Raw genomic sequence first — 23,619 nt, 5'->3', positions numbered from 1 at the left:
TCATTGTTACAAATTGAACATAATTAAAGCATCGTGATCAATCACAAAAACAATATGTAATTATATGTGTGTTTTCCGATGGTCTTAGGCGACCCCTGTGAAAGGGTCGTTCGACCCCCAAAGGGGTCGCGACCCACAGGTTGAGAACCGCTGCCTTAAGACAAGGAGCCAGCTCTCTCTTGCTCTCTGGAGCACACCCATACCTGTCCCCCTCTCCCTCCCCCTGGTGCGTTTTGTCTTTCTGTTCCCTAAGCTCCAGGGGCCCTTCTTTGGCCTCTGTAACTTGTTTCCTGAGCTCATACAACCCAGCTGGCTCACTCACTTCTTCTACCTCGGTGACTTTCTAAAAATAAACCTTTGCTTGTATTTGCATCTTGGTTCTGAATGCTTCCTTAGCCACACTCAAGGACCGAGGTCTAATATTTGGTGCCATTCGCCTTTAACGCAGTAGCTCATGTCCTAAAAGGAGGTCATAGGTGGCAAGGCCACCGTGGCATTCGCACACACACTATGGGCACTGTCCACTCCGCTTTGAGCTTTCAGACCAAGATTTTCCAGCTGGAGGCTCCTAAGAGGAGCAATAATGACCTGTGGGTTGGGCTGCAGCAAAGGGAGGGACCGAACCTCCTTCAGCTTGAGTGCCCCAGCCCCAGCCTCCCTCCCCAGCTGACTGCAGCTCCAGGCGGGATGGACAGAGCATGTGCTGCGCCTCCCCTGCCAGGGAGCATCCCAGGGGAAGCCAGCAAGGGGATTTCCTGGCAGGGAGATGAAAAGATGATTTCAAGGTACAGCTCTGAGCAGGAATGACAACAGAGAACAGAAGAAAGCAGAGCAAGGTGGGGACAGGGAGGCCCAAGGACAGGAAATGCTGCAAAGGAGAGTCAGATGGGAACTGACAAGACAAGGGGGCGGGTGTGGAATGGCAAAGGCAGGCTTCTAGCTCTCCCCTCCCATCACTGCCTGATTCATTTCAGCCCCTCGTGTCTCCTTGAAGGTCCCGAGCACCCCACCAGCCTCCAGTTCCCAAACTCCAACCTCCCCCTTCTCTGCTGCTTCCTCCAGACCCCAGCCTGGTGGAGGCCACACTGATCCCACTCCTGGCCTCAGCGAGGTTGGCTCTCTGCCCCCAGCCTGCACTTGATCTGATTTGGCATGCATGTAAGCACCGGCTGCTGTGCCCGATTCAGGAATTTCCAAGACAAGAAGAATTAATTAGCTCTGTGGGCCACAGTCAGCATTTCCCACACCTGGACCAGGGCTAAGACAGTTTCAGTGTTCCCTGGCAGAATTCCCACCTGGGCATTCGCTGGAGCTGCCACCTCCTTCATCTACTTTGCTGTGCCCTCAGAGCAGGACACCAGCCCACAACTAAACTCACTTTGGAGAGTTAATTCCCCTCCTAGAAACCACTGTTTGGATTCGCTTAGCCCTGGTCACTGGCCTTAGGCAGGGATCCCTGGAGGCTTAGCACTCTGATGGCCCGGCTTCTCCAACCACAGACAAGCCCTTCATTGGGCCCCGTGAGCCTGTTTCCTCCTTTGGGGATGGAGTATGCAGAGCACCTGTCCATAGAGGGTGTCCATGTGTTGGTGTCCTCTCCCTGGCTTCATACCTCTGCAGAGGGGGCACTGGGTGGGGTGGCACCAGGTGTAGGTGGCTGGTGCTGCATCTGGTGTCTGATGCCCTCACTATACTGCTGTCGCCAGCCCTACAGGTCAGGCCGCTCAGCTAGCCCAGGAGAGCAGACAGGAGGCCATGGGGCACCAGGCTGTGGTGGGTGGGGACTACAGGTGATGATGGAGGTCTGAATGGGGTAGGGGGAGAGGACAAAAGAGACAAGGGGCTGGGAGGAAGGGGGTGATCCGGGGTGGGAGGGCAGCATTACGTCAGGGAAAGGTGGTTTCTGGGAAACTGGGTGATCGCAGAGCCAGCCTTGGCCAGCCCTTGCACAAGCACCCAGAGCTTAGGGACACCTTTTGCTATGGTCGAACCTCTCTCCGCATGCAAGGTGGAGGGCTGTGGCTGCTCCAAGCCTCCAGGTGTGCCAGGCTTGGAGGTCACATGTACATTTCTATGTACACAAGTGGTATCGCTTTGGAAAAGGCCACCCTGGCAAGGCACGTTGCACCATTCCCCATGCCCTCCACAAGGAGAAGAGGCCGGGGTAGTGTGAAGCCAATGGGCTGCAGGTTGGCCAGACCTCGCATGAAGTCTGCCACTTCCTGGCTGCGTGACCTCAGGCAAAGCACGGAACCTCTCTGAAGCCATAGCCTCATGGGGAAATGAGAGCAATGGTACATCCCTCGCCAGCGTGTTGTGAGGAGTAAGTGCGAGACTGCCGGTGAGTCTCAGGTTTGTTTTGGGCACCAGCTCAGCTCACCCCTCTTCCCAGTTCCCTACCCCCAGACAGACCTTTTCCTGGGGCCTGGGGGTAGAGGAAGCAGAAGCCGCCAAGCCTGAGGTGGGGGCCTCGCAGCTGTTGACACGATTTCTTCTGAACCCCCAGGGAGAGGGCGCAGAGCAGATGTGCCAGGATAGAAGGTCTTACCTCCCAAAGCCCCCACATCCCTGAAGTTCCTAGTCAGTTCCACCTCTGCCCCTGGAGGCACTAATTCAAGACCTGCTGCCTCCCCACCAGCCCCTCCCCACCCCCAGCCTCCTCACACCCCTCTGCTCCCTGCCCCGGTATCCTGGAGCCGAATAAAAAACCATCCACACAAGCAGCAGGAGGTGAGCATCATTGTTATTATTACTACTGCTCATAAGGGTCAGTAGTGCCATTATTTCCATTTCAAACTCACAACAGTTTCCATCATTGATAAAGACGTTACATTGTTAGGGGAGATGCCACAATTCCCTCCCCCAGATATCCACTTTGAGGCTGAGGGGCCCCGGGCCGGGATGGAGGGGACAGGGTGTCAGCTTAGCTCTCTGGCTTCATCTTGACCCAGAATCCTCCAACTATTAGAGGAAAGAAGGCCTCAGAACCCCCTCCCCACCCCCCACCCCCCAGCCTTACTAAGGAATAGACAGCTACAGGATTCTACAAAAATAGAAAAGCTTAATCTGCAAGCCTAGGTCACAAAACTCTAGGAATTTTGTACAGTTTGGCCAAAAAAAAAAAAAAAAGAAGGCAGCTTCTATGAGCACCCCCCCCCCCCCGCGCCCCTTCCCCACCCAAGGAGGACAGAGAAAATAGGTTTTGACATTATTGCAGGTTTTTGGATTAAACTCCAAGAGAATCAAACCAGGTGTTTGCTTTAAGGAGTGGTATTATTTCTGTCCAGGTTAGGAAACACCAGGTTGGAAAAAGCATCCAGGTTCATCGCCCAGCAGTCTGGCACCCACCCGCTGCCCCCCTGGTCCCAGGTTCAGACGGGGAGGAGCTGTGAGTGAGAGCTGCCAGCTGCTGTCGAAGTTTCAAGAATCCTGGAGTCTGAAGGTGCTGGGCATGTTGACGGGAGTGGGGCTGGGTGGCCAGCGGGGAACAGGCTGGTTGAGCGCCGCCTTTTGGCACCAGGGTTTCAGACCAGAAACTATTGCCCGCGGTAGCACCAGAAAGGAGGTTCTGGGCCATGTCAACAGCCCCGCCTCCTCTTCCCTTCTTCCTGCCCCTCCTTCCCCTCCCTCCCTCCTCTGCTTGCTCCCACTGGGCCGGCAGCAGCAGGCAGCACGAACACCTTGTGGGTATTCACTCATCAGCCCCAGGGGCCAGTTCCCCCCTCAGCAGCCTGGCTTCTCCACCTACCAGTTCCACTGGACACCTGGCCCTGGTCCCCTCGACTTGGGAGACAGCAGCCCTCTGTTTACATAGCTTAATCCATCGCCTGTCCCGATGGGCTGGTCCCCGCAGCGCGGGTCAGTGACTCCCGCAACTTGGGAGGCTGAAGCCAGACTGCTGAGGTTGCCCTGCGGAAGCCTGGGAGAGGCCAACCCAGCAGCACCGGCCCCTCCCCCACCAGCCCAGGGTGGGATCTCAGCAGCTGAAGCTGCCTCTCCCAGCCTCACTCGGCCCCATTAACCAAAACGGCTTCATTATGCCAATTTCCAGCTTTCAGTGCGAGGCTGATAGCTGTCAGCAGAAATAAGAGTTAATCTGGAATTACATTCAGAGCTGCCTGGCTCAGAGGAAGCAGCGATAACGTTTTGATAGAAGCCCGAGTGGATCCTGCCGGCCCAGCCTTCCGCCTTGCAGAGGGGTGGGCTTCTCCCCTCCTCCCCTGCCCGGGAGGGAGGTCAGGCCGGAGGCTGCAGCGCTCCAGGGAGAGGCGTTTGGGTTCTCTTTGCCTCAGACACGAACACATACACATATACTCACATATACACACACATCCACTCATATCCATTCACTCATATATATGCACTCACACACATCACTCATGGATACACACTCATACAGACACACACTCACACACATCCACTCACTCATATACACACACACTCACAATACACTCATACCACTTATACACACACACCCTCACATACACACTCATACACTTACACACTCATACACAATCATATATACACACTCATATACACTCACACATACACACTCATATACACTCACACATACACACACACTCATACACACTCATACACACACACAGCACACTCACACCACTTATACACACACCCTCACATACACACTCATACACAATCATATACACACTCATGCACGCACACGCGTGCACACACAGGCAGAGGCAGCTTTGGCCCCTTCCCTCCCCACCGCCCACGCCCCACCTCCAGGAACCTCTCCCCAGTGCCGGCCGGAAATGCCTAACTGTGCCTTGTGCTTTTACTCTGGACCGTGATTAGCTTTATTTTGGAAAATTACTTTATTATATAGATATAGATATATAGATATAGATATGTATGTATGTATATATAAAAAGGTTTCATTTCATTTGTAAAATCTTATATTTTTTTTCTTTTTCTCTCTCTCTTTTTTTTTTCCTACAGAAAATGATGACGAGGTTTAAGGAGAAAATAAGTTACATTACAGTTTCCAAAACGGTCCTCGCTCTCCGCGGAAGATGGGTCGCCGTCAGGGCTGTGATGCACTCGCCGTCCCAGCTTGTGCTTTGCAAGAAGAGGGAGTGTAACTAGACTGATGGTTTTAGGTTAAAATAGCCGAGGCAGGCGCCTTCGCCTCAAAAATATTCTGAGACACATAAAAGTGGAAGGAAACAAGTCTCCTCAGTCACAAAATGCCGTACATCCCGCATATACTAGATTCAATTAATTTAATAAAATAGAATATACATAGATTCTGCACAAACGTATTGCTTTCTCCCAACAGCTCCTGGTGTCGGGAACCTCAGCGACACTGGGCTTCTCTTCCTGCCTGGAGCCAGGGTGGGCAGGGCTGCTGCTCCCCACTCGCTGGGAATCCTGCAGTGGCCAGTGCCCAGTGCCACTGAGGCAGGGAGGGGCGCCTCTTGGGTGTCCACGTGGAACTTTTGTCAGGAATATAGCCCAAGAGGAGGAGCGAGGATTTGGCACCCAGTGGAGAAAGGTGAGTGGGAGAGGGGGGGCAGGACTCAGGGGTCCAGGTCTGCTGGGTCAGAGGATAAACCGGAGACACCCAGCATGTCTTTCTTTGGGGAGGGCGAGGCAGCCATGCTGTCAGGGGGGCCGGAGGCCGAGAGATCCTTGGAGTCGCTGGACGGAGCCCTCCTCCGGAGGCAGATGCCAGGGCTGGGCGGGGGCCGAGCGCCCTGGCCCTGGGGGGGGTCTATAGAGATACTGGGTGGACTGAGTTTTTTCTTGGGCCGGCTCCCAGGCCCCCCAAGAGGTTGCCCCCCGAGGCCCGAGGGGCCGGGGTCCAGGTGGGGTTGGGAGCCACTGTCCAGGCAGCTGACAGCAATGGAGTGCCTCCGCTGCTCCTCCAGCCAGGACGCCGGCCGGCGCCCGCAGCTCTGCGCCTCCACGCTGTAGCACTTCTTCAGGTCCCGCGGGGAAGGGGGCGCCTCCTGGCTGCCCGCCTGCAGGAGGTCTTCTGAAACCCAGCTCAGCTCCGTGTCCAGCTCTAAGCTGCTTCTGGCCTCCAGCGGGCTTTTGTCCCAGGTTGGTTCTGGTCCCGGGCAGGGGGCTGGCGAGTGCGTGTGCTTCAAGATCTTGCTCTGGCTGCGGGAGTGCTGCACCGGGGTGCTCGGCTGGCCCCAGAAGGAGGAGGTCCGGGCCAGAGGCGGGGAGGGCCCACTCACCTCTGACAGCAGGTCCTCCCTGCTGCCCAGGCCCTGAACGTCCAGGGAATCGGTCCTTATTGCTGCCTGTATGGGGTGGGGGGAGGGCTCAGCCTGGGGGCTTCCTCTCCCCCATTAGCTGTTCCTCCAGACAAGCCAGCGAGCCCCCTCCTCCCCGTCCAGGGAGCTGCAGGACCACCCTAACGGAGGGTCCAGTATTGGCTCTTGTGCAGAGATACGGGCCATGTGCATCGGGCCCTCTGGCCGCTGCCTTCCTCGGTGTCTCCCCCAAGCCTGCAATTCCCAGCCCCCAGGACACAAGGAGGCACTGGGCCAGCTCGGCTCTCCAGCCGGCTCCCTCATGCCTCCCTGCCTCTTTGGCCTTAAGCCCTCAACTCTATGGGCTCCGGTCCTCTGTGATGTACAGCCCGACAGTCTCGACCCTCCAATAAGACGGACCCCTTCCTCGTCTTTGCTCCCTGCTGCACTGGGCCCATGAGCATCTCGGCCCATGACCTGTCACCGCAGAGATCTGGTGGGGTGTATGTCTACGATCACACCCTGAGCTCTGGGGGGCAGGGGCTGTCTCATTTGTCCGTCTCCCCGGGGCCTGGCACACAGGGACTGCTCAGTGAATATTTACAGGATGGATGGGGACTGTACCTGTTCCCCCAGTGGGTGGGATTGAGCAGATTCTCACGTGGCCGTGCTCAGGCATAAGGACACACACCGCGTGGGCTGTGGGCTTGTTGCTGGTGAACACACAAGCCTCGCTGGTGAACACACAAGCTACATGAGCCTCTGCTCTGGGCCCCTGGAGTGTGGGCTCCAGAAGGTGGGCCCCAGGCTTGGCCAAAGATGGAGACACCTAAAATGTGCCTCGTGCCCGGCCAGTGCCGCTCAGTGGTTGAGCGTCGACCTATGAACCAGGAGGTCACAGTTCGATTCCCGGTCAGGGCACATGCCCTGGGTTGTGGGCTCCATCCCCAGTCGGGGGCGTGCAGGAGGCAGCCGATCAATGATTCTCTCTCATCATGGATGTTTCTATCTCTCTCTCCTTCTCCCTTCCTCTCTGAAATCAATAAAAACATATTTTTTTAAAAAAATGTGCCTTGTGCCCCTTAGCTAGGTCTAGAAATACAGAGAACAGGGAGGCAGCTGTGGGTCGGGAAAAGGGAGTCAGAGCCTGGCTCATCTCCAACTTGTCCTGCGTCCCTGGGCAACCTTGGCCTCCTCTGGGCTCCAGGCTTCCTCGGTGAAACAGGGGAGGAGGGCAAAGTCCGAGCAGTCACAGACCACCTCTGCTTGGTCTGGCTTTGTGTCCTGGCGCCTGGCCTGGCCTGTCACTGCCTCAGAGTCAGTGTTTGCTGGGAGAATGGAAGCGGCAACCCTGGTCATCACCAACAACCCGGGACTCCCGGCAGAGAGGCTAGCCCTCAGGCCCAGGCCCACCTCCACATCAGCTTACCTGGCGCCTAAGAGGCCTCTGAGCCAAAGGGGAGCGGCCTGGCGGGGGCAGTTTGGGGATGGTGCCCCACGTGGGGGCGCCGTGGGGCTGGAGCAGATGGGGAGCATCTTTGGGAAGCTGCAGGATGTAGCTGGTGTCTGCTGGCTGGGAGTGAACGGACAAGACAGAGCCTGCGGGGTGAGGGGGACAGGGGAAGGAGGAAAGAGAAGAGGTGAAGGGCCGGCCAGTCTGGCTCCCACCTGAGTCCCCTCCCTTCCTCTCTCTGTGCCCATCAGGGCCTCCCCCCTTACCACAGAACCCTCACCTTGTTCGAAAGCCACCTCCCTCAGGCAGGGACTGGGGGCTCCTCAGGAGTAGGAGAGCCCTCTTTGGCTGCCTCAGTTTCCCCCCAGGTTAGGACGGAGCCTCGTCAAGGACGAGGTCCCCAGTGTGAGCCACGCTGGCTTGCCCCGGGCCCTGGTACCTGACTGAGCTTTGGGGAGCCCCCAGCTCCTGTGTCCCAGGGACCCCTCGGCCGTGCTTCCATCGCGGCACATGTAGCTGTCATTGGGCAGAGAGTGCGTGCGGCTGACCCCGGACTTCCGCACGCTCAGCAGGTCTGGCACCTCCCCCGGGTGGGGCCTCCTCTGCAAAAGAAACAGGGGAGGGAAGTGGGCGGAAGAGGGGCATCCAGATTGGGTAACTGAGGCAGAGATGGACAGCACAGGCTAAAAGCTCCCCACCCCCCACCCCCGCCACCGCCCAAGGCCCCGGCCCCCACCCCCTTCTCGGACAAGGTGGTGATGGGATGTGTCAGGCAGAAGGGCAGACACATGGAGGAGCCCTCCACACACAGGGAGGAAGGAGGCGGGAGGAGGCCCTGGCCCCACAAAACCATCCACACTGTAACCCTTGGAGCCTCCCGGGCAGGGGGGGCGGGGCGGGTGGAGGGTGAGGAGGTGTCTAAAGGAAGGAGAGCAGCCCCCAGCCCCCAGCCTGGTTTAAGAGCTCATCCTCAAGGCCCCACTGAGAGGGGCCGAAGGACCACAAGGGAGGATGAAAAGCTACCAGCATCCCGCAGTCCTCCTTGCTGGGGCTGTGGGGGGACTGGGAATGGGGGAGACTTGGCAGCTGGGACTGCCTTCTAGGTCTCCATCCAATTTTGAAGGCGGCCTCAGCACCCAGTACTGGGCGTGGGCCGAGTGAACAGGTTGAACGACATGAACTTTAGGGGGTGTCACAGCTGGCTTACCCGCCTGTCCCCCTCTCCCCTTTTAATCACACCATGGGGGTGGGCTGGGCACTCAGGTCCTCCTCAGCGGAGAGACGGGGGGTGAAGGTGGGTGCCTGGAATCTATTTCAAAGAAAGGCCTTTGACCCCAGCCAGAGGGAGACGAGGTTTGCTCCCAAGAGACTTCTCCATCCCCCGGTCTGTTCCCAGTTCTCAGGGCGGCTGCAGGGTCCCACACGGGCCCAGCCGGTTGAGCAGCCACCAGGCCGGGAATGGCTGTGTTGAAGACAGTGTGGTTCCTTTGCTTCCCCCGCTCAGCTCAGGTTCCACTTCTGCACCCACCCCAAGACCCCTAGGGACAGAGCCCTGCTGTGAGGAAGGGGGTCCCAGTCCCCTCTTAAGTCCTAAGAGAAAGGAGAAGGGTGGGAGGAGGGGGCTGCTCATAGTCAGAAGGGACCAGGGGTCGGGCAAGGGTGGAGAAGCTGTCAAAACACAAAGAAGCCCCCGGACACAGGGACACACAGGGACAGGGACAGAGAGGACAGGACGCCCCCCCGCCCCCCCCCCAGCCCCATTGGAAAAGGGCAAGATGGTGGCAGCAGAAATGTGGCTCTTACCCACTATGTGGTGGCAGATGGCGGGGGGTGGGGGTGGGGAGGGAGGGCAGGTGGGAAAGAGGGGGGCAGGGAGGGGGAGGGCTGGCTGGCACAGGGCTCCAAACTTGGAGGCTGGTTCTGCATCGAGGCAGGCCCTTTGGTCAGCTGCCTGAGGCCACCTCTGCTTTGGGCTGTGTCACTCCTGTGGGTCCGGATTAACCCTTTCACAACGGCAGCTCCTGGGCCCTTCTCGGGGAGGCCCTGATTGCATATGATCTCATTTCTTTGTCCACAGTGGGGGACCCGAGAGCCCTAACAAAGCCTGGGGCACCAAGTGCCTATGGTTGTGCCTGTGCCTGTGCCTCTGCGTGGGGCCGTGACAGGGGAGGGGGCAGGGATCTGGAGCCCGGCAGCCAGCCCAGCCCCCGGGGAGGCCGGGGGAGCAGTGAGGGGCTGTGCATGTACATTGCTCTCCGGGGCACTAAGTAAGAGTGTGTGAGTGTCATCAGGCAAAGAGTCATCCGTCAGAGCTAGAGAGCAGGACGGTTCAGACACAATCTCTGACGTCAGAGACAGAGCCTCCATCTCAGCTAGAGGGATCTAGACAGGGAGAGAGATGAGCAGGCATGAGAAACCAGGACGGAGAGCGCTCACGCACACACATGCAACGCACACGCACGTACACAGAGCCCCTCTGCCCCCTTTCCACGAAGCACAGGGAAAAGGGGCCTCCCTTCTCTCTCCCCACCGGCTTCCCGAGTCAAGTTAAACCGCACCCCCCACACACACACCTCAAACCCCCACTCTGATCAGAGAGGCTGCAGCAGGCACCAAAGGGCCAGAGCAAACACTGACAAAGCAGGAGACACAGAAACGTATTCTAGAGATACCCCAGGAACCTAACAGCACCCCCGCCCCCCCAACCAGGGAGGGAGCAGGATGGGGAGGGCTTTAGACTCTCATGAAGATTCCAGGGGGAAAAAATGCAGAAAGGCCAGCAACGCCCTCTCTGCCCTCAGCACAGACAGCAGTGGCGTGCGGGGTGTCGGTGTGTGTGTGGGGGTGGTGCTGGGGACAAAGCCGCCGATCTGATGACTGCTTTCTGCCTATTCTCTCGGCTTCCAAAAGCCTAGCAGGACTTGGCCTGCCCCCGGATTCCGGCTTCTCCCCTCCCGGGGCCTCCTCCGCCTGCTGGCATGGCTTGGACTCTGGGAGATGCTCTCCTCTTGCCAGCCTGCACTGGACACACCTGGTGGGCCGCCACACCAGCGGGCTGTCTCACCTGGAACCCACTGGGGGCAACCTCAGTGCCTACAGGACCCTGGGGGGCAGCGGGGCCGTCCGGCCCGATGAGCTGGCTGCCCTGACCCCTTCCCATCGCCTCCTCCTCTCTCTCAGCACCGTTCCCCACGGGCCTCCTTCAGGAGGGGCGGCTCAGGAAGGACTCCCTCTCCCTCTGATCACACTAGGGCTTGGCCAGGTTCAGGTCCCTACAGCCCCTCTGAGACCCTGGAGGCCAGGCCCCTTCCCCTGGGAGGGTCTCCGTACATTTCTCTGGGTCAGGATACAGGTATCCCAGACTCTGGGAACCTGCCTGTCCACCCCTTCACCCCACAGGGCCTGTGGGACTCGAGGCTTTTCTGTCTCCAGCTGACACCTGTTTCCAGGTCTGCTGCAGCCCCTAGCCTAGGAGAGGGGTGGGGGGTACTCTGCCATATGGAGGGGGTCAAGGGCAGCCAGAGAGGCCACGGGGGGAGAAGAGGAGGACCCCAGAAAGCAGGAGATCCACGTCTAGATGGGACTGGGGGAGAAAAACCCGTGGCACCGTGGGAGGGGCTGGGCTTGAGGAGGAAGCCGAACCGTATGTCACACCCGAGTCCCAGAATCCACTCCCAGCTGGAGCCTTCATTCTTTCTCGGGACCAGGTCGGCATCCACGGGCTCCTGACTGCACCCCTCATGCCCAGGGGGTCCCATGGCTTCAAACGCCTCCAAAACAGAGGACGGGGGGTGGCTGGTGGGTTCGGAGAAGGGAGACCGTGGCCTGAGCGTGTCCCTCAGTGGGTCCCCTCGCCACCGGCTCTGCTCCCAGAGGCCCTTCTCTCTGGGCCTGGCGCCTCACCTCCTCCACACCCTGTCCCAGCCCCCTCTCCTCGTTCAGGGTCTTTCTCACCAGTGCTCTCTCCAAACCCCATCTCCATCCATCCTCTCACTCAGAGTCCCATCTCAGCACCCTCCCTTCCAACTGTGTGATCCAGAGCCTCGTCTCAGGCGGAGGGACACCTTGGTGCCTCCTGCCAAGCCCGAAGCCCAACTGAGGCCCTCAGGCTGCTCTTTCTCCAGGTCCCCAGCGCGCAGGACACGCCCCACCTCCCAGAAGCAGGCACAGCACGGCACAGCTCGCAGGGCCAGGGAAGGAGGCACAGCACGGGCACAGTAACCTGTGGGTCGGAGCCACCCGGGCTGCTGGCTGGAGGGAAGGCAGAGGGCTGGCCCTCTGGGCCTGCCAGCTCGTCCATCAGCTTCAGCTCCCCCTCCAGGGAGTTCTGGATCAGCAGGGATATGGTGTCAAACATCTGTCTGTCCTGGGAAGGACCAGCCCATAGGGGGAGCCGGAGAGTCAGGGAACAGGGGTCAGAGGGGCAGTGAGAGGACAGGGGATTGACCAGAGACACAGAGGGAGAAAGAGAAGGACACACACACACACACACACACACGCACACACACACGCACACACGTGTGTGCACACACAGCGACAAAGAGCCGGAGGAAGAGGAGGGAAGGGGGTGGTGGGGAAGAGAGAGGGGTGGGAAGAGGAAGGAGAGATGGGAGATGGAAGATAAGAGCCCACGGGGAGAGGGGGAAGGAAAGAGAGGATTGGGGAAAAGGATGGAGAGATGGAATCAGGCAGGTCGAGGGTGGGAAGGAAAGAGGTTTGGTAATCGGGCAAGGGTAAGAAAGAAACAGGAAGGAAACAGAAAACTTAGCCTTGAACCTGAGAGCCAGGAAGGGGAGGCCAGGCCGGCGGAGGCCCGGGGATGAGTGAGCCAGCACATGTGTGGCCCTGGGCAGTGAGTGTGGGCTGCCATCGCGGGGCTGGGCAGGGGACTGCTGGTCCCTCCACTTCCGGGCAGGAGCAGCAGGAGGCCAGGGGGAGCCCTGGGGTCAGCTGTGCTGCCCACTCCCTGTGTACCACCCACCGAGCCACTGGCCACCCACCCACCTGTCCCCGTCCCCCACACCCCCTCGAGCAGGGGGGGATGTGTGCTCACCGTGCGGGGCTCCAGGGCGTAGCGAGAGGAGGCCGCTCCGGCGTGGGTCACGGCGTGGGGGGCCCCAGGCTTGGGGCTGTCGGGGCCCTCGGCCCCGGGCCAGAGGAAGGGGCTCCCCAGCGGCGAGTGGGGCTGCGGGCTGAGCGGCTTCATCTCCAGCTCCAGCTCGGCCTCCAGCTCGGCCTCCTCCTTGGCCTCCTTGTTGCTCTCCTCCAGGTGTTTCATCAGCACGGCGATCACCACGTTGACCAGCACAAACTGGGCCGTCAGCACGAAGGACACGAAGTAGATGGGGGAGATGACCGTGTTGTAGCAGGTGGACTCCTGGTCGCAGTCCCGGAGGGTGTCCTGGGGGAGGCGGGTAGAGGGGTGAGGCGGGGCGGACAGCGGACGGAGCTGTCATGGGAAATGGGGTCATCGGTGTCACAGAGCATGAAGGAGGAGGCGGAAGGGCAGGAGGAGGGGCCCACAGTGCCGGGGTCATGGGGGGTGGGTGGGTAGGAGAGCGTCAGACACTGGCCTGGGAAGCGTGAGTCAGAGCGTGACCCGGGGACCCGGGGAGAGGGAGGTGCGGTGTTCCGCACGGGGGATAGAAGGGCACGTGCTTTTAGTCACATCTCGCCAAGGAATCTTGGCCCAAGAAGTAGGGCTGTCTTCTTGGGGCCCGAGCCAGCCCTGGGGGTACCCCACTGCAGGCGGCTCTCACCTTCATAATGCCATTCCAGTTGTCACCTGTGGAGACCCGGAAGAGGGTCAGAAAGGCCATGCCAAAGTTGCGGAAGGTGGCATGCCGGCCCAGGCCCTCACAGGGGTGCGTCTCGTCACATTCTGGAGGCGGGACGGGGAGAGAGGCCGAGTTAGTCCAGGAGACCCCGGGGCCCCAGGCCTGCCTCCTCCATCCTCCCCACCCCAACTCACCCAGGTCTCCAAAGAGCTCCACGCCCAGAGCTGCAAAGATGAAAAACAACAACATGAAGAGAAGTCCCAGGTTCCCCACCTGGAAAAGAGGAAAAGAAATGGAAAAGGTGCCGCCGGATCTCCCAGCCAGCTTCCCTGAGCCGCCCCCCCCTTTGGAGAGCACCCCCTCCCTGAGAGGACCCCGCCCACCTGCCCCCACCGCCCAGCTACCTGGGGCAGGGCCTGCATCACTGTGTCCAGCAGCGCCCGCATGCCCACAGCCATCTTCAGCAGCTTTAGCACTGCAGAAAGGACAAAGTCGTGAGATGGCCCCTCTGAGTCCCAGGTCATGTAGCTGGTGGGGCCATGGCCAGGGCCGGGGCGGGTAGGGTGCCTGGCCCCAGCAAGCCAGGCTGCCATGGCTCCAGTGCCACCCTCAGCCCAGCCTCGACCATCCATCCCCTTTGGCAGAGGCTGGGAGAAATACCCACAGGAACCCACACCTACTCAGTCCCTGGCCAGCGCCCGAGCGGATCCCTGCAATCCCCCACCCCTGGGGCCAGTCGCCCAGGCAGGGTGAGGGTGGTGGGCAGGCAGCTGGCCACTGACCTCGGGCGATGCGCAGCACCCTCATGATGCGGATTATGGTGGGGTTGATGGGCAGTGAGGCGTTGACCTCGATCTCCTCCAGCGTGATGCCCATGATGGACAGCAGCACAATGGCCAGGTCCAGCTGGTTCCACCTGGAAACACGAGACACAGATCCCTGAGTGTGTGTGTGTGTGTGTGTGTGTGTGTGTGTGTGAGGGGGTAGGGGGTCCCTGAGGAGGAGGAGGCAGTTTGGGCTACAGAAAGGAGTGGAGGTCACTTGTCTATGGTCACTTAGCCAGTCCAGCCGGTGGCATAGGCAGGGCTATGACTTTAGCTTGAGGGCCTCTGCTTTTCATTGTTATTCATTTGCTGTTTTATTTGGCACTTCTATGCTGTTTGCTATGTGCCAAGTGCTGTTTTAAGGGCTTTATAAATAGGAACTCTTTACAGCTCTGTGATTTGGATAAATTAGCTCCCATTTTACAGACCAGGAAATGGAGGCACCGAGATTTTAAGTAACTTACCCAAGGTCATCAGTTTCTAAGTGGTGGAGCCAGGGTTCAAATCTGGTCCAGGCAGTCTGGCTCCACGCTCTCCGCTCTTAAGCCCCAGTCCAGGCCACAGTGATTTCCAGCTGCCACTGTCCCCCAGGCCCTGTCTTGTCAAGTTCCCTTCCTTCTCTCCCATCTCCCAGGCCCTGGATATCACACAACCCACCCTACCACCAGCCCTTGGTAGGTCCTGGGCTGAACCTCAGAAGTCAAGAAAGGTCTTCAGGCTCTAGGTCAGTGGTTCTCAACCTTCCTAATGCCGCGACCCTTGAATACAGTTCCTCCTGTTGTGGTGACCCCCAACCATAAAATTATTTTCGTTGCTACTTCATAACTGTAATTTTGCTACTGTGATGAATCGTAATGTAAATATCTGATATGCAGGATGTATTTTCATTGTTACAAATTGAACATAATTAAAGCATAGTGATTAATCACAAAAACAATATGGAATTATATATGTGTTTTCCGATGGTCTTAGGCCACCCCTCTGAAAGGGTCGTTCGACCCCCAAAGGGGTCTCGACCCACAGGTTGAGAACCGCTGCTCTAGGTCCTTCCCCACTCCCAAACCCTTCTCTATCACCTGTCCCCTTCCCCTCTGTCACCTGTCCCCTTCCCCTCTGTTACCTGTCCTGGAAGAACCGACGGAAGCCAAAGGCCACGAGTTTGAAAACTGACTCCAAGACAAAGATAATGGTGAAGATGTAGTTGCAGATCTTCAGAGCCTCGTCCAGGATCTGGCAGGGATGGGGTATGATGGATAAGGCCAGGGATGATACCTGCTGCCCCCAGCTAATCATACCTCCCAGATCTGGGAGACAGGGTGAGTCTGAGAGGACCGTTCTTCTCTGTTCCCGCCATGTTGGCTGGCCACTGCTTACTACTGTAGGACAGAGTAGGGTCCTCATTCACGGGGAATGCAAGAACTGGCCGGGGCCCTGTGCATTACCAGTTCAATGTTCCTATTTTACAGATGGGAAAACTGAGGCCTGGAGGGCAGCCGATGAAAGCTGACTGGAGGAGTGGCAAGATTGCTGGTGAGCTTGGGGGCTGGACATTCACTAGAACCTATACTCCAGAAGGGCTGGCACTAGTCTGCCTTCTTTTTATATTTATTTTATTTTTTAAATCCTCATCCAAGGATTTTTTTTTAAAAATATATTTTATTGATTTTTTACAGAGAGGAAGGGAGAGAGATAGAGAGTTAGAAACATCGATGAGAGAGAAACATCGATCAGCTGCCTCCTGCACATCTCCTACTGGGGATATGCCCGCAACCCAGGTACATGCCCTTGACCGGAATCGAACCTGGGACCTTTCAGTCCGCAGGCCGACGCTCTATCCCCTGAGCCAAACCGGTTTCGGCCCAAGGATATTTTTTCTATTGATTTTTTTTAGAGAGAGTGGAAGGGAGGGAGGAAGGGCGTGGAAGAGAGAGTTTGAGAAACAGAGAAACATCAATTGGTTGCTTCCCACACGTGCCCCAACCGGCACTGGGGATTGAACCCGAGACCCTTCCGTGCCTGGGCCAATGCTTTAACCACATAGCAACCCTGGCTAGGGCCAGTCTGCCTCGTTACCCTCACAGGTGCAGAGCTCAGCACAGGGTAGGCACTCAATCAATCCATACGTGCTGGGTGAAGAAATCAGGTCCTCTACTTCCAAGCTTTGTGACCTTAGTCAAGTCAACTAACCTCTCCCAGGCTCAGTGTCCTCCTCTGTTAACCCAGGATGAGACCCGGCTCCCAGGGTAGTGAGAGGGGCACAGGAGGAACCCATGCAGAGTGCCCAGCGCAGGCTTGGCTGGTCTCACCCCCGGGGCCCCACAGCCAAGGCAGGGCCCTCATGGCTGGCCAGCCACTCCTACCTGGGGCTGCTGGTAGTGCTCCATGGCCATGGTGACCACGTTCAGCCCAATGACCCCCGTGATGAAGAGATCCAGGTAGTGGCTGGTGCAGAAGTTGTGGACGAGGAGCCGGAAGCGGGAGTAGTCCGAGTAGTAGGGTTTGCACTGGGCTTCTGGGGGGGGGCCAGGAGGAGAGCAGAGCAGTCGTGGGGCCCTGATCCCTGCGCCCCCTCCACCCGCAGTCCCTCATAGCCACCAGCTTCTAATGCCCGAGCTGAAACATTCCAGGATCATCAGCACCCTTGCCCTCCAGTTACTTCCTTTTCGGGGGGTGGGGGGAGCTCTCTCGGCATCGCCCCTCCAAGCGTCTGTGCTACTGGCTACCGGCTACCGTTGGGTGCAGAAGGGGTCAGGACATGCAGAGCTCCCCACCCACATTAGACACTAGGTGAGCCCCCGCCCGGAGGCAGCCTCCGACATCCACCAGCCCCTCGTAACTCCCTCGACTCGGTGTTCCGCAACCAGGCCAGATCAATAAGATAAAAAACAACCGGTCTTATCAGGCTCGGAGGAAACTCCATCAACAGAGAGGCGAAGGCTCTTGCTCCTTCACCAAGCAGCCCTTGAGGGCAGCGGAGGAGCTTACACAGAGCTGGGATTTGGAGATAAAACCGGAGATTGGAAATTGGACATCTTCTTGGCAGGCTGCACTGCTCCACGCCCCCCAGGGCCTCCGGGGAGGCAGGGCCTGGACCTCCTGCACCCTTGTGTGCAGGAGGGCAGAGCGGAGGCCATGGGGCCCTGCTCGGTCCCAGGCTCATCTGGGAGGACCCCACTTGCAGGACTCACCCAGTTTCTAATGAGGCAGCCCAGCCTGCTCCGGGGGCCAGGGCAGCGTTGGATGCAGGCCGGGCTGAAAGCGCTGTCTGAGATCTGTCAGAGGCACACTCTTTCTCTTGTAATTAGGGAACCACTTCGTTATAAAAATCATGGTGCCAGAGAGCTGGCCTGTTAAGCAGGCAGAATGCATCTGAAGGCAAGAGATTGCAGGGGGTCGGGGGGCCTCCTCCAGGTGCTGGGGAAAGGCCAGGCCGAGTTGGGGATGCATGCCATCCGGGGGTGGTTGACAGAATGGTCTCCCAGGCAGCCACAAGGAAAAAGAGGCCTCCCACGGGAGGCTGGGGCAGCCTCAGGTCCCAGACAGCCCTTCCCCCTCAGGAAGTCTAGGGCGAAAGCCAGCTAGCGCAGGCTGCAGCCTCTGAGGCCTATGCCAGGGGTGGCTGGCTCAGGGGCGGCAGGAAGCTTTGGGCCCAGGCCAGTTCGTCTATAATTGTCCTTTCCCATGCAGAGGACTGTTGAACAGAGAGGTAAACCGAGGCAGGGAGTGGCCTGGGTGGGCCTCCACCAAAGGCCGAAGGAAGAAGAGTGCCCAAGAGCTGCACGTTCAGCCTCGCCCGATGCCACGGTCCAGCATCAGCCCTGAGGTGTGGATAACCAAGAGGCAGCAGGTCTAGAATATTGGGGCGCATCACAGGGTGTGCTAGGCCATCGCTCTGCCTGCAGACACGGGCCAGCCAACGGTGGCTTTGTTTGCTCAGGCGGCCCTCCTGACCCCCAGGAGGGTGGCGGTGGAGAGGCCTGGGACAGGGGACAGCAGGAGGCCACGGGTCATCCACAGGGCGATCGTGGAGGGTGGACCAGGCGAGGGGGCCTCTTCCTTCCTTCCTTCAGTACCCACAGAACCAGAGGGCGCTAGTCGCCCGTGTTGCTTTAGCAGCTGGAACTCTTTTTCTGCATTAATCTCCATAAGTGCCGAGAGAGCACCGAGTCCATTATGCTAAAATATGAATGGAGAATTAACTAAAATGTTTGAATACAATTAGGTTAGAAATAGTGGCTCCTTATTAGCCCATTATTAGCTGAGACAATGCAGAGAGGTTGGGAGAGTGCCTCCTCTCCCCTCTTGCCCAGTCTGACTGTTTAGGCGACCCCAGGGCCAATTAAACCTCCGCCTTCACCGCTGCCAACTGGCCAGGGACCCCTCCTCCAAGTGGCCCAGAGAGAAAGTGGGGGCAGGACGACTGAGGCAGGGCATCTGCTCATAGTGACCGACCGGTCCCATCCCAGGTCCCAGGCCCCTGAGGTCTGTGCCAATGCCCTTCCACCTCCACCCCTACCCCCAACCTAGACCAGCCGGTGCAAAGGCTGCTGGAAAACCCCTGTGAGAGCACAGGTCAAAGTGCACCAGGGCCAACCCCTTGTTTCACCGAGGAAGAGAACAAGGCCAGCAGAAAGCGAGTCCTCCACACACTGGGAGGCAGTGACAGCGCCGGGCCTGAACTCCCAGCTCTAGGCCCCCAGCAGCGGCCAGGGGGTTTCAGACCCAGAGCTCGGGGATCTGGCCCAGAGGATGCCCTCGGAGAGTTTGCCAAAGGCCCTGGCTGTTGGACTCTGAATGATGCTGCCCCCTTTCTGCTCCCCAGCCCGTGGTTTTATAGGCAGCACCTGGGCTCCCAGCAGAACCAGGGACGCCCCGCCCCCCTCCCTCTGGAGGAGGGAGGAGCCTCATGCGGATCTGCTGCTCAGAGAGTTCTGGTCATTGCCCAGGAATGGCCCAAACCAGTGGTCACTGGCATGTTGGCAGCCCTGGCCCCATCTCCCTGCCTCCCAGTAGTATGAGCTCTTTTAGGCAGAGAAAATACCAGAGTCAGACAGTGGGGAGAAGGGCACCCCAGGAATGCCCTGCCCCTAGTCAGGGGCAGGAACGCAGGAGAGGTGCAGGGAGGGTGTGAGGCTGTGAGTGAGGGCAGCAGGCAGAGTGAGTTAGTAGGGGTCACTGGGAGCCTGAGGATTTGCAAAGGAGAGTGGCAGGGAGTAGGCGGAAGGTGGAGACACAGGCCCCCACGGCAGAGGCCACACCATCAGCTGCCACAGCCAAGCCTGCTCGCTGGGTTCAGTGGAAAAGGAGAGGGCGGTGCAGGCAGGTGTCCCACACAGGTGCGGTGGGCGTGGAGCTGGTGCCGAAGGCCAAGTGGTCCCTTGGGGCTAACCTGACTGCTCAGGCTGGTCCCAGGTGGCCAGTCAGGCCCATTGCCCTGGTAACCAAAGCCTTTTCCCGTGGGCCTCTCCCTGGGGTCTGGCTGAAGCCCTCCCGCTGGGCACAGCACTGGCATTAGCAGGGAGGTGTTTGATTCCTGCAGCCCCAGGCTAGGGTGTGTGTGACGTCATTCGGGGGACACTATGGGATAGGTTACCCAGCAACATCACCAGCCCCTGAGAACGACTGGAAATGCAGGCGCTCACCTTCTGCCCCAGTCCACACTGTGAGCACTTCTAGGTGAGGCCCAGGCATCTGTGTTCTAATATGTTCTCGGGGCAGTTCTTTTGCACACAGAGATTTGAAAAGCTCTGGTATGGACCACCCGGGACCCCAGATCTGGGAAAGAGGATATGGGACGACCTGAGGCCCTCTCCGGGGGTCTCTGAGCACCCGTCACCCGCTGGAAAGGTAACACACACTATTGCAATCCGTGTACATACTCTCATGTGCCAACAGGAGCACGGCACAATGTCCCCAGAGTGGGGATGCGGCGTGAGAGTAACGAGAGCGTTTAGCTTCGAGTAGGCGTGTCAGGAGTTCTCAGAGGCTGTGAGAGTCTGCACGTGCTGGTTCGTGGTGGAGGAGCTCCTGGGGTGTTTTGGGGTGAGCGTGTACGTGTGGACACTTCAGCCTACAGACCCACAAGGCCTCCCACCTTCTCCTCACCCCTTAACACGTCTGGAGCGTGCAGCGCAGGTTGTCGCAGAGAGCGGACCCAGGCAATCCAGACTGACCAGCTGGAGACGCCTGCGCCCCCGAGAGAGATGGTCTCTCGATGCCAAACACCAGAGCTCGCACCATGGGGCCAGCAGACAGCCACCCATCTAGGGCCTCAGGATGACCTCCCACACGGTGGCTCAGTGGGTCCCCCTTGGGTGGGTCCCCGAGCCCCCGTAGCTCAGACAGCCCCACATCCACAGGGCAGCGTCTGCGGAGTCGTGTTTTGGGGGGGAGTGCGGGATAAGGAAGAAAGGCTCAGCCCAGTGGTCCCCAGTCTGAAGCCCACGCCCTCAGCAGCCTGAAAAGGCAGCCACATGGGGGTTCTTAGGTTCTTTTCAGTATTTCTAAAAGCTTAAAAACGTCACGCACAAGCCTGTGTTAAGAGCCCACAGATGAACTGAGAGGCAACATGTTTTTTGTTTTGTTTTGCTTGTGTGTTGTTTTTTTTTGCCATCATTCAGTGTGAAACCTTCTGCGGCTTAGAAGCTCTGATTAGCAATTACATGTGCCTTTGATTAGCAAAAACTGAAACAAAGTCATTATTGAAGTGCTCTTAACTTCAAAGACGGCCTTTTATAATGTGGGGTTTGTTGGCGATGATAAGGGGGGCCCTTGGGGATCAGCAGGTTGGGAACCACTGCGCGGAGACATCAGAGGGTGTAACTGAGGTCCCACTGCCCTGACCCAGAATCCAATGACCTCAGAACCCCCAGTCCGGGGGATGTGTCGGCCGAGCAGGCGCGCGGGGGGAGGGGGGGTGGGGGGTGGTCAGGACCAGGAAGGCTTCCCAGAGACCGGCTCTCAAAGAGAAGGACCCAACTCGCTCCCAAATCCTGGGTTTCGGGGAGAAGCTTATGGCTAACGCAGGCCTTGCATTCCCAAGTCCTGCTGTTTGTAGCGATGACGTGGCCACCGCGATTACTTGACTATTAATGAGTCTGTTCAATTATTCATCGTTACATTTTTGAAACAAATCCGTCCCCTCGCTGCTCCTCTCATCCTGCGCACTTGATCAAAGTCTCCCCTTCAGACAAAAGGAGACGGAGAGATGTGCAGCTCTAACCATCGAACTGTATGACCTGGGAGAAGGAGCAGGAGTGGGGAGAGGCAGCGGGGGGCTGGGGAGCTCGGGCGTGGGAAGCCTTGCAAGAGAAGGTGGGTCCTTCAAGAGGTGTCTGAGGGAGGGGGTGCTGAGACCCTCGCCTCCCATCCAGCGAGCGCAGCACCCCAGGGACCCTCACCCCTTCGCCCCGAGAGGAGAGAACCAGTGAGCCGTGGAGAGGCAGCAAAGAGGAGGTCCCCAAACCCATGAGGCGGGCCTGGGGGCAGGCAGGGCCTGACCACCCCCGGGCCACACCCTGGAACCCGCAATCCCAGACGCAGTACCTGGCGCCGCGCTGGCTGAGCTGCCGGAAGCAATTACATCGTCCAGCATTAGATCTAAAAGAACGAAACACGACATGGGTCACTGGCCGGACCTGGCGGGCTGGGCAGGGCCCCCTCAGCAGCTCGCTCCCCCTCGGCTCCGACCCTCAGTCCGCCTACGAATGGGGTGTGCCTAGCGTGGGTGGGCTGGTCCTCAGTGTCAGCCCCAAGCTCGGGGCGCAGAGCACTTGAGGAAAAGGGAGCTATTCAGCCAACTCGACAGGGTCACGGGGACAGGCAATCAGGCACAGGGCGGGGCAGGCAGCCTGTCATCAGAACAGATGTCCATGCCTACCTGTGCCCCGGCCTCAGCTGCACCTGAGGCGGCTCCAGACCCCAGAAGGGGAGCCAGCTGGTCAGGCAGGGCCACAAGTGCCTCCTGCCAAAAAGAATTCCGTCTGCAGATGCCCTGCCAAGAAGGCAGACGGCAAGGAGGGGAGCGGGGATGGAGCAGGGGTGGGAGCATGGCTGCTGGGGGCGAGGCGCCTGCTCAGCCTCAGACACAGAGCGAGCCAAGATGGGGCCCCTACCCCAGGGCTGAGCGGTTCGCCCGGGACACAGGTGTGGAGGCTGTGGGACGGGGACAACTGCACCACCTGTGCTGCCCAGAGGCCCGTCTCCCCTCCACGCCTGCCTGAGGGCCCCGCCTCTCCCAGGGCACACGGGCTCTGCCCCACCCGCACCCATCTGGTGGTACTCACATGTCAACACACCAAAGAGCAAACTCACTGCACACATCTTATCGGCGGAAGGAAGACGGTGTGAAAAGGAGGAGAGAGAAAGGGAAACCCGCAGACCAGACAGAGACAGACACACAAAGGCTTAGAGAAACCCACACACAGAGACACTCAGAGAAACGTGGGCAGTGACAGGAAGAGAAACTCGTGGGGATGACTGGGTACCAGACAGGCAGGCAGGAGCCCTGAAGACAGGTGCAGGCGCACCTGGAGACTCCGGGAAGCAAAGGGGCTCCTCCCCCTGTCACGTCTCGTCAGTCCATCCTCCCTGCAATCTGTGTGTCTTTTCCCTTAGTCCAGCGGTTCTCAACCTGTGGGTTGCGACCCCTTTGGTGGTCGAATGACCCTTTCACAGGGGTCGCCTAAGACCATCCTGCATATCAGATATTTACATGACGATTCATAACAGTAGCAACATTACAGTTATGAAGTAGCAACGAAGATAATTTTATGGTTGGGTCACAACATGAGGAGCTGTGTTTAAAGGGCCAGAAGGTTGAGAGCCATTGCTTGGTCTCATGGCAGAAGAGCGTGGGGAGGGGCGGAGAGGGGCCTCACCCAGACAGTGCCAAGAAAGGCTGGAGATCACAGGTGAGGGGGCTGAAGGCTCTAAGGCCAGAGAGTCATGTGCTTAGAGTTCCTGTGACCCCAGACCTTCTCTGGACCAGGAGGAGATTTTTTTTTTTTTTTTTACAGCTTGTTTGAAAACTGACAGTGGGGAAGGCAGGGGTCCCCTCTCGCTGCTGTCCATTGGCAACCTCTGTCGAGACCGTGCTCAGCAGCTAGACACTAGGCAGGCACAGGTTCAAGACGCCTGCATGCCAGCCCTGGGCCGGGCAAGGCTGGCACCTGGGCCAACCCCTGGGTCTCTGGACAGTGGCCCCGGACAACGGAGCATGAGTCTCATCCCATGAGGCTCCTCTGAGAGTCGAGCTGGGAGAGGCTGTGCATGACTCCCCTGGAATCATCGCCGGAGTATGATGCTGAGCCCTGGGGAGCCTCGCAGGGTGGGGGTGG

At 58.7% G+C, this 23,619-nt stretch overlaps 1 protein-coding gene across 12 annotated transcripts in view; it reads right to left on the bottom strand.

Moving 5' to 3' along the window:
* Positions 1-5,231: 5,231 nt before the first annotated feature.
* The window catches only part of CACNA1G (calcium voltage-gated channel subunit alpha1 G), a 63,070-nt gene continuing 44,682 nt past the window's right edge, over positions 5,232-23,619 (bottom strand). For 3 of the 12 annotated variants that reach the window (XM_036340495.1, XM_036340497.1, XM_036340499.1), the window contains 13 exons: positions 21,827-21,880; positions 16,642-16,793; positions 15,402-15,511; positions 14,240-14,373; positions 13,862-13,932; positions 13,652-13,730; positions 13,440-13,561; positions 12,734-13,081; positions 11,903-12,046; positions 9,928-10,062; positions 8,120-8,282; positions 7,657-7,826; positions 5,232-6,275 (listed from right to left, as the gene is read on the bottom strand). In XM_036340495.1, the coding sequence (XP_036196388.1) occupies positions 5,544-6,275; positions 7,657-7,826; positions 8,120-8,282; positions 9,928-10,062; positions 11,903-12,046; positions 12,734-13,081; positions 13,440-13,561; positions 13,652-13,730; positions 13,862-13,932; positions 14,240-14,373; positions 15,402-15,511; positions 16,642-16,793; positions 21,827-21,880 (2,414 nt within the window). In that variant the 3' untranslated portion in view covers positions 5,232-5,543. The remainder of the gene's footprint in view (positions 6,276-7,656; positions 7,827-8,119; positions 8,283-9,927; positions 10,063-11,902; positions 12,047-12,733; positions 13,082-13,439; positions 13,562-13,651; positions 13,731-13,861; positions 13,933-14,239; positions 14,374-15,401; positions 15,512-16,641; positions 16,794-21,826; positions 21,881-23,619) is intronic. The other 9 variants (XM_036340498.1, XM_036340500.1, XM_036340502.1 and 6 more) reach the window with 5 other exon arrangements.

Source organism: Myotis myotis, unplaced genomic scaffold (genome assembly GCF_014108235.1).
Source record: "Myotis myotis isolate mMyoMyo1 unplaced genomic scaffold, mMyoMyo1.p scaffold_m19_p_17, whole genome shotgun sequence".
Classification (NCBI taxonomy): domain Eukaryota; kingdom Metazoa; phylum Chordata; class Mammalia; order Chiroptera; family Vespertilionidae; genus Myotis; species Myotis myotis.
The sequence above is the reverse complement of the archived record's forward strand: the minus strand, read 5'-3'. Positions and strand labels throughout refer to the sequence as shown.